Here is a 10,271-nt window from a genome sequence, read left to right as displayed (position 1 = left end):
ACAACCTACTCTTCTCTCGCTCACATTGTTGGTCACTCACAGATACATTCGCATTAGCAGTTTCACTCATTCGGTAATCAAAAAATCTTCGCCAGTTGGGGTACAACACATCTAACCAATCTCGACCCATTAGTGGACAGAATCTCTCACCATCTACAATGATCAGCGATAAAACAAAAGTTCGACCATCAACGCACTTAACCTCAACATTAATCGATCCGACAATCTTTAGCAAATTTCCTGATATAACCTTCAACTTAACCTCGCTTTTCTGAAGTCGCAAATCGGCAAAATTCTCAACATAATCGCACCTACTCATTACCGTATACGCTGCTCCTGAGTCGATCTCGAAATAAACCCACTTACCGTTTAGTCATAGCTTCCTGAACAAGGGAAGATTCGCCATGTGGTTGAGCTCCGTCTCGTAATCGGGCTCCTGTAGATCCAGTTCGTCCTCACTGCACGCCAGTCCATTCATGTTCCGCTTCCTCCAGCAATTCCGGATGATGTGTCCCTTCTTGCCACAGCCGTAGCACGTATACTCCTTCTTACCGTGGTTTTTCTGGTTTCGTCCTGATTGCGACCGCTTCGCCGGGCCCCCGTGCTTGTTGCGCTTGTCTTCATCCTGACCACGTGTTTTCGAACGGCTCCGTCGCATGTACTGTCCTGCATTGATCCGGTTGGCGTATTCCTGCTTCGTTTTCATCCTCACCAAGTCCTCGTCGATCTGCTCCAGGTTTTTCGCTTTGGTTACTGCCTGGTCGAACGTGGTACCGTCCTCGCTGTTCATTAGCTCGCCTTGGATTTTGGCATTCCGAAGGCCAGCTATGAACTTGTCCCTGAGCGCCTTATCCAGGAACTGTCCGAAGTCACAGTGCTTTGAAAGGGCCTGGCGAAATCCGCCACTTTTTCAAAATCCTTCTGGTTCCGCTTGAAAAACTCCACCGATTGGGCAATCCGGTTCTTCTTGGAGCTGAAGTACGATTTCAGCTTCTCGATCACTACCTCGTAGGTTACATCCTTGTGCGTTTGAGGATATAACAACTGCTGCAACTTCTTCAACGCCGGCAAACCGATGAAGTGCACAATCAGTTTGCGCTTGAACGTAGTATCCGTGATCTCGTTCAATTCGAAAAAATTCTCTGCTCTCTCCAGGTAATCGTCGAAGTCGGCACTGGGAACGAAATTTTCCAATGTCCCGATCAGCTTTGTTCCACTACCGCTTTCCACTTTCATGGGCTTCGAACCGACCGGTTCTTCTTCTGTATGCTGCATCTCTATCGATCACTTCACTATGCACCCGTAGACTTTACGACACTCGCGACCACGTGCTTCGACTCACTACGACGATTCACTTCCACGCGTTTCCCGCAAACTTTTTGCGATTTTCTCGTCGCCACTGTTTATTGTGTAACGTCCAATCAGGAAAAGAGGCTGAGCCTCACAGAATAACTACTATTATACCTGTTCTACCGGAAGTACAATTGATCATCGACCTCAATATAATTATTCAATTTCAAGAAAGAGCAAACTTATCTAGATTATAGCACAATCAACGGGGGGTACAATCTATCCATTTAATACAGACTAAGACATAAAACAAACCAAAACTACCCAAAGTCACCGTATATTTGGAAAAAAACTCAAAAAAGTAAGTTTTTGTTGCGTACTGTTTTTCTTGGAGAGGATTCCTTTGATTTTTAGAATTTTTTTACGATTTCCAAAAACTTTCTAGTAAAAATGTAGAAACATCCGAAATATCATTTTTTCAATAATTTCCTGCTAGCTGTTTCTCATTTTTTATTGGTTAAATAATTTAAGCAAAAAAAAACCCGGAGGAGTATTTGAACACTTATTTCTCGTGTTTCTTTCGAGCATCTAACAGTAAAAATTTACGGTTATCCCGAAATTATTTTGATTGAGTTTCATAAAAAGTATTGGGGGAAACCACGCTCTAATTTCAGATATCATTTTGCTTTGAGGAGGTTTATATCGTTATGGATACCATCATAAAGCCAACATACAATCATCTTGGGTTTTATGGCGGTTCTCAAAACCTCTTGAAAGCAAAATAGTTTTAAAACTGTTACTTGGCATGTGAATTAAAAATAAACCTATTGGGTTCAGTATAAAAAAGACGAGTAAGTTTGGCTAGTCTAAGAAAAATATTTTTAAGCAAACCTTTTCTTCTTTCTTAATTTCCAAAAACTGCACAGTTTTTCGAAAAAAAAATTGCTACGTGGTGCACGTTTTTAATTAATCCAACTGTTTCATTTGTTTGTCACAAAACCCTAGTATATTTTCTGATGCTACTTCCAGGTACATACACTGCTCGTGACTCTGAAAATATTTATTTTACCGATTATGATCCTGACACTCTGGGTTGAACTTCTTTTTTACTCTCAAACCTGCAATAACTTCATGCTGATAATTTCCTTCGAAATTTCAGCCAAAATTCAGCAGAGTTAGTGAACTAGTGAGCAGAGTTTTGTTGATTTGTTCTTCAAAATAAATATCGTTTATGCAATTCAGTATCATAATTTACATTTTCTATAACTCATTTTGATATCATAATGGCCAAGTTTTCCGAACTGGCTCATTATGCAACTGAAATGAGATGTATAATGAAAAATAGTTGTATAATGTTCATAATGCAACTCATTTGAGTTGCATTATGAACATTATGCAACTCAAATGAGTTGCATTATGAAAAAATCATTGCATAAAATTTTGTAAATTTTGTGCACTCTTCGTATTTATCCACGAGTACGACTCGTGCTGAAAAAATCAACTTTTTGCAACTCATTACATAAATAACTATTTTTTTAGATTTTTTGGCGTACACTCTGATCAAGTGCTGTTTTACATATACAGGGTAGGGGAGACTGAGGAGACTTGATCCCTGGGGAGACTTGTTCCCCTCATATTTGCTCGGAATCAAAAACATTTTTCTTCTAGCATAATTTTCCAAAACTACTCCTAGACAAACGATTATGTTTTGGCTACAAGTGATTTCGATTGTACATTGCATTATTTTTTAACGGCTGATGGTTTGTTTTCAGTCCTTCAGAAATCTTCTAGGCAATTCCGAAAAATCTCAATAAGGTTGATACAAATTTTATTTTGACTTTTTGTCTCCCCCCCTTCAAAAATTTTTGGCTGGAATTTGCATTATGAGGGGGCAGAAAAAAAAAATTTACCAAAATATCGGGTCTTGCTAAAAATTCTTTAACAAATCCGATGAGTTTTTAATATTTTTCAAATTAAATGCTTTATTATTTTTATCCCCCCCCCCTCGACCAGTCAAAGAGTGGTGGGACAAAAAGTGAAATAAATATTTGTAACTGCCTAACTTTGGGAAAATTGAACCAAATCGTGTCAAAATTTCACAGCACATAATTTAAATAAAATACTTTCAAACTTATTTATCCAAAAAAGGCTGTTGTTAACATATTTTAATTAATTCGGCTTAGTATACACAACAGTGACATGGGGAGAATTGATCCCTCCAGGATTACACACACATTATACATGTGAAAAATAAAATTCTATTCGGAAGCCTCTATTTACTTGGAATTCTAGTCTATTCAACGATAAAATGTGTCAGATAATTATAACTTTAGTACAAACCAAGAAAAGGGGGATCAAGTCTCCCCATTTTGAAAATACGGCATATCCTTAAAATTTTAAGGAAATCTTACAATTTCAAACACTCCATATTCATCGAAAATACAAGAAAACTCGAAAAGAAAATGAATAGGAAGACTCTGGAATTATTTCCCCTTTAAATAAACCATGTGCTCAAAGGGGGATCAAATGCCACCCATTTTTGAAAAATACATCATAAGACATGCCTCCACAAAAACACAGTTTTGAAAACTTTAACAATAATTTAAAGGCCTTCTGTTGTGTATTAACTTGCAATAGCTGTTTACCTGCCATTTTGTACGGAAATCGGATCTTGTTTTGTGTTTTTTCTTAAAGTTTCAGGTAAATTAAGAAAAAGGGATCAAGTCTCCCCAGTCTCCCCTATATTTTCCTAAAACCATTGCATATTCTTTTTTTCTTCTGTGACAGTGTCGTGTTATTTGTGTTATATGTGCACAGATTTTTTTTTGGACAGAGAAAGAAGCTTGTTTGTAATTGATACATTTGGAGTAATGATTTTTTTTTTCAGATTGTCGTGCACCTTGGGTTTTATTCCAATTTGCATTAGCCATAACCCTTTCTCAGTTCCTCAGTTTCGTTTTCATGGAACATGGAGAGTTCCCCCAAAAGGATCTGGGCCTAGAACAGGTTTTGATGATCCTATTCTTGCTAGTTCGTCGCTTTGTTCCCATCCAGTAAATATGTATGGTATTTTTATGCAGATAATTGCTGTAGCAAGAGAATACACTGCCCATGACTGCATAAGAGTCACATTCGACAAAAGTAGGCATTGGAGAAAATGGAACTGAAAGTTTGCAACCTTCAATAGTATGGGAATGTGCTGAAATTTCAGAAATTTCCTGTAAATTCAAAAGTGATTATTTACCAATGAAATCTTCTACAATTCTTGTTGCATGCTGGACCAATAGCCAGAAAATTAATTACACCACATTATAATTGATGGTACGCTATAGGGCCAGTGTATCTTCCCAGTGTGACTGTTATGCGGTTACATTCGCAAATATTTGATAATGAGACAAAACGACTTGGTATTTTTTTCACATTTTCTAGAACAAACTTGTAAATTTTATGCAGGTGGTTGAAAGTACTTAGTATTTGCTGATGATCCCAGTTATAAACTCAATATTGACAAAAAAGTGCAAATGTTACAAATATGCAGTTATGGGCAGTACATTCCCATACTAACTTCGAATTACAGCTGACAGATTTTAAAGCTGCTTGACTGTCAAAGAAAATGCAAATATTTGAATGATTGTATTTCCTCTTCGAACAAATTCTAGCACATTTTAGTAGTGCTTCTATTTTAGCCTGGAAGACGGTTGGCCATCTACCCATTGAGACTGACAAACTTACACTATGACCTATACCTGACTCCAGCTCCCACTTGATCGTTTTTTTTCGTTCCGTCGGTCTGAAAAACGTTTGAAACTAGACGATTATGCGGTTCTACCAGGATTTATACCGAGATCTTCTCAACAGTTTCTCACAGAATGAACCGCCAGATGATGACGCTGAATTTCTGTTATAGTTTCTCTGGGATTCTTCTTGAAGGAGTTATTCCTGGGATTTCTAATAAAGTTCCTCCAAGAATTTTAAGGAGTTTTCACTAATTTTCTACAGGAATCCCTTCCGAGATTTCTTCCTAAGTTTCTCCCGTGATTTCTTCAAGAAATTTCCGATAGAATTTTCCCTTGGATTTCCGCAGAAGTTCCAGCCGGTATATTTCCGAAATGTTGTCGCAGGATTTCCTTTGGGATTTCTCTTTGAGATTTTCCCTGGACTTCTCTCAGAAGATTCCTTCCGCTGTTGATCCTAGGATGTCTCAGAGTTTTTCAGAATTTATCCTGGACCAGAGAAGAGAATTGTCAGATAAAAGAACAAAGAAGGCGCAGCGGTTACTCTTTATCCCAGTTGGTAACAGATAATGACATGATTATACGTTAAAACCTTTGGATATGGGAAAACTGGAGAATGTCAGAAAAGAAAAAAAAACCTTTGATAATTTCAAGGAAAAACTGTGCGAGAATCTGAAAATGAATTTAAAGGAGCAATTTCAGAAGGATTTGAAGAAAGAATCATGGGTAGAATTTCGAAATCTCAATATTACTACACCACCAGCACAGAGTACAAACATCCAAGTTCACATTAAAAACTGTGTAAGTCATTTAGCGAACATATATGTACTTAGTCTGTGGAATTACTGATTGAACCCCTGAATGTTTTTCACGTTTTTTAGTATTTGGATGACATTTTAGGTGGACATGTCAAAGCAATTTCATGCAAATAACCCAACAAAACTCTGAAAAAAAAAAAGAAATATTCCTTAGCCGTTTTTTGTGTTATATTCGAAACAGTGCTGATATGCAATTCTTGCAATAATTCAGCGATTTGGTGGAATCTCTTGAATAATTAATCTTGCGCATTTTTGCTTTAAAAATTTAAACTTAAGTTTTCTGTTTTATGTTTAGTTTTTGAAAAAAAATATAGAAATTTTATAAAATTTGAGTTAATTTTTAAATTATTAACATTTTAAATTTCTTCCTGGAAAAAACCTAGAAAACTCAGGGATTTTCAAGGACATTCAAATCTCATCGATCATTCACCGTCTTCTCATAATTGTAATCCTGCCCAGCTTGAGCAGTGGCTACGGTTAGAATAGTTTAGAGGCCAATCTTCAGCATAAAAAAACAGTAGGTAACGATCAATCTTTACAGAATTGTTAAAAAAATTCAAATAATGTTTCATTTTAAAGTAGCTTTTATTCAACATCTTTACTTCCGTATAAGATCCCAAGTAAGAATGAATGCTGAACAGTGAGAGTATTAGCTGAACAACAGCTGGTTAATGGTGTTCAACCTCTTTAATCAGCAATACATAGATGGCTGAATATCATGTTGAATAGAATATTATTCATCTGGGTAACCAGCTTTAAAAGATACATCAACATGCAGAATCACTAATTGTTCAACCTTTAATCAAATAATTTTTGACAGCTGACCCAAGCATGGTTTTCGTGAAGTCCACACATCGCTTCTTCAGCCTCAATACAGACTTGGGTCAACTTATGTTCTTGACTATTCAGGCACAACAAGTGATGCTCTTGTTTTCGAGGATATGTATACAATTGTTTGTGATGTAGGTGCTAAGGTGAGAGACTATAAATCAGTAGGTCCGAGTTTAATTCCCAGTTTTCCCACAGATTAATTTATACATTCCTAAACATCTCTTCTCAAAATAGACGCAGCTAATGGTAAAAATAGGATTACGAAAGTGTTTTTATTTTATTTTTACACAATTAATAAATTTAATTGATTACTGATTAAGCGCATATGAGGGCCCATATAGCCGAGGCGGTAAACGCACGGGTATTCAGCATGACCATGCTGAGGGTGACGGGTTCGATTCCCGGTCGGTCCAGGATCTTTTCGTAAAGGAAATTTCCTTGACTTCCTTGGGTATAGAGTATCTTCGTGCCTGCCACACGATATACACATGCAAAATGGTCATTGGCAGAGGAAGCTCTCAGTTAATAACTGTGGAAGTGCTCATAGAACACTAAGCTGAGAAGCAGGCTTTGTCCCAGTGAGGACGTTACGCCAAGAAGAGGAGAGGAGGAGGAGGCCTTAAATCAGTCTTCCAATGAACCTCAAATCAGCTAAAGGTTGAATACAATCACCAAAATTAGATGCTTAGGAGCTGCATAAAGGATTATACCTTGTGCTCAGCTTTTGTTCAAATGAAAGCTGATTTAAAATAGTTGGGGAAACGTTTGTACAGCATCAATTGTGTACCTGGGAAGAGGCGCTCCAATCTAGTTATTCTTGGAAACCCAATATTTTCTGCTTCCAGAAGAATGGTGTGGTATTTCCACGTGTCATGCCTCGAGATTGTGTGCTTGTCAAAAACGAAATCGTCTCTACATTCGTCTAATAGGAACTAACTTCGTTCATCAAAATTGCACCAATTATCCTGGATATGAAGCTTACCGATACCGTGAACTTCCAAAATTGAAGCATGGAAGCAAATAAAATGCTCGTAAACATGTTTTAAGGCTCACTTCGCTAGTTTCAGCTACCCACTCACTGCGCTGCCGGTCGACATCTCATCGTTCGAGCCGCTCCTTCTTCTCCATAACGAACGAATGGTTGGTTGTTTGCTAAGGCCACAAACCTTTATGACACATGAAACCGCACATATTTGGCCACAACCAACTGGCTGACAGTAGTGTTTGGCAATGCATTGCAGAAGAAAAAAAACTCCAGAGGGTGCGAGCAACTTTCAGAACGGCGGTGGTGGTCGGGGGCGTTGTAAAAGCTGCAAAAACGATTTAATGGTGCACGACCTTTGTCGTCCGTTCGGTTCGTTCCTGACTCTCACTTCTACGACATATTCCACACAGATACCAATCCATATCCATATATTCACCCATGCTGCGGGGTCAAAAAAGTCAAGAGTTGAGTGTAGAAAGCACAAGTCCCAAGTGGTGACGGGTTTACTTCGCCGGGTGTTCCACGCGACATGCTTCGGGTTTCCTCATCCTAGTTTTATGCGGAGCTATTTTGACAGCATGTCGTCGCTAAGCTGGCGCAGTACACGAGACCGATTACTCGTTACGACGACGACGACGACAGTAATCGGAGAAATGGCTGGGCACGTGTGCTGCAAATTCAAACCGGTCGGTGGTTTTGTTTGTCTGTCCAACTCCAACGGAACGAGAGTTTTGCTCGTTCCTTGCGAATGGAATTGGGGGTAGAAAAATCGATAAAATATTTTCCTCGGTAAGATTGGCGACGTGAAGTAACGAAGGAAGGCGATGACGATACTGATGCTTAGACTGGTGGGGACAATCTCCAACTTGCTCAAGGGGATTTCAGGAAAAAATCCATGCCGAGGGAGTTTCGCCTGATAGTCTAGCTGGATGCAGTAACATAAACAGTATGACATCATGCGGCATATGAGATCTCAATCGAGTTCCGCCATGTACGAGGAAGCCTTCGCTTAGAAAAAATCTCAAATCAATTCACCTAGAAGTTATTACACACATTTCTTTAATTTGTTGATTTGAGTGAATTGCTTTAGTCACTATTTGGAGAGATTTCTTGGCTTTTAAGAGTACACCAAGAACTTCTTGAGAAAGGTACAAAAAATGAGTTTAAACATTCATGCTAGATTATAACTGTTTAAACGTCTCTTGGTCTGCGGCAGTGTTTTTTACCTAACTGAAAATCGTGCTTTAAAGTGCTATTCAACAAGACGTGCATGTGAGACGGGAACAATTCCGGTGTACCCGTAGAGCTTCCTGAGCTTGGCGACTAACTTGATTGAGTTGTCTGTCGTCCGAGCGAAGAAAAAAAGGGAAAATCCTTCTACAGTTGGATATTGCAACGGGACACGTTCGTCTCGGTCGTGATAGACAGAACTAGAGCAGCGTGCTAGTGTGAACTGCTGCTGATCCCAATGTTGGTGAGGCGACGTGGAACGAAGTAATTTATTGTCCTTTTTCTTCCTTCCGTAGAAGTGACCGTTATACACGAACAGCAGACTTTTACGACGATGGCAGCTTATTTGTCGACACAAACCGGACAAGACTGGTGGTCCACACCTGCGGGAAGTATGGGATGACGACGGTGAAGATTTATTTGATGGCCCTCGTCGGGTGGGCCACAAAGGTTCCAAATTACATACATTTTGTGACCTGTTTAGCAATACATTCAGCTAATGTTTGAATAATTTGGAGAGCATACTTCAAAGTTGGAGAAGATTGAAAATTCTTGACTTGATTCTTGATTACTCTGACTTGATATTCTTGATACTCTGTGAAACAACGTTCCTTGATGTCATTCGATGAGCCACCCCGTGATATGTATGATCTGGCTTAGGGTCACAATGTCGAATGCCAAAACGTCGAAAGGACAAAACGTGTCTCTAAGCAAAAAGTGAGTTCTTTATTCTTATAAAAAAAAATCCCTGTTCGGCGTTTTGTTCATCATTTTAGCATCATTTATGAAAGGAATTAGAATTTCGGCCTACTGACCCATTCGACATTATGTACTTCGCTCTAACAACCCATTCAGCATACCATAAGCAGCTACGCTATGGATTGTTGCGACAAAGGATAAACGCCGCGCTCTCTTTGTACCTTTTTATCTGAAAATTCTCTCCTCTGATCGTAATCCCGAACAGGAGAAAATAGCTTTAGCATTCTAAACTCAGGTATGCAAAAATCTAATACCTAGAACCTGAAAAAGGTACCCACGGCTTCTAATTGCCTTCTAAAGACAGAATTCACATATTGATGAATTTATCGGGAGTGGGATTCGATCCCAGTTCCTCTGCGTGACAGTCATGTACTCTAACCATCCACCAGGTTCACTCTATAACTGCGATACAAATAGTTATTAGGCAGTTATTCGTTCCTACTCGGGAAGTCAATCAACCATTTGTTGAGATCATTCTGCGTTAAATGTCATTACAATCATAACTCAATCAGTAAAGCTGTAATAATTAACCAAATCTTCGATACCAATTAGCACTTTGTTTACACAATCATAACCCAAACTGTATTCCGTTGATCTATCGTCCCTTGTGCAGACCATCGCTTC

General features: G+C 38.7%; 1 protein-coding gene across 1 annotated transcript; it reads right to left on the bottom strand.

The window, feature by feature from the left end:
• Positions 1 to 373: 373 nt before the first annotated feature.
• On the bottom strand, positions 374 to 1,275 carry LOC134288719 (uncharacterized). The gene is made up of 2 exons (XM_062854438.1): positions 907 to 1,275; positions 374 to 859 (listed from the first exon to the last, which is right to left on the bottom strand). Exons 1-2 carry the CDS (start codon positions 1,273 to 1,275, stop codon positions 374 to 376), a joined length of 855 nt encoding a protein of 284 aa, XP_062710422.1.
• Between the last annotated feature and the right edge of the window lie 8,996 nt (positions 1,276 to 10,271).

Source organism: Aedes albopictus, chromosome 1 (genome assembly GCF_035046485.1).
Source record: "Aedes albopictus strain Foshan chromosome 1, AalbF5, whole genome shotgun sequence".
NCBI lineage: Eukaryota > Metazoa > Arthropoda > Insecta > Diptera > Culicidae > Aedes > Aedes albopictus.
Note: the sequence above shows the minus strand (reverse complement) of the source record. Positions and strands in the feature narration are given on the sequence as shown.

Excerpts from the sequence above, each read along its gene's own strand:
- LOC134288719 (XM_062854438.1), bottom strand. The coding sequence starts at position 1,275 with ATGCAGCATACAGAAGAAGAACCGGTCGGTTCGAAGCCCATGAAAGTG. Across the intron at positions 860-906 it reads ACCAGAAGGATTTTGAAAAA|TTCCTGGATAAGGCGCTCAG; the intron begins GTGGCGGATTTC and ends GACTTCGGACAG.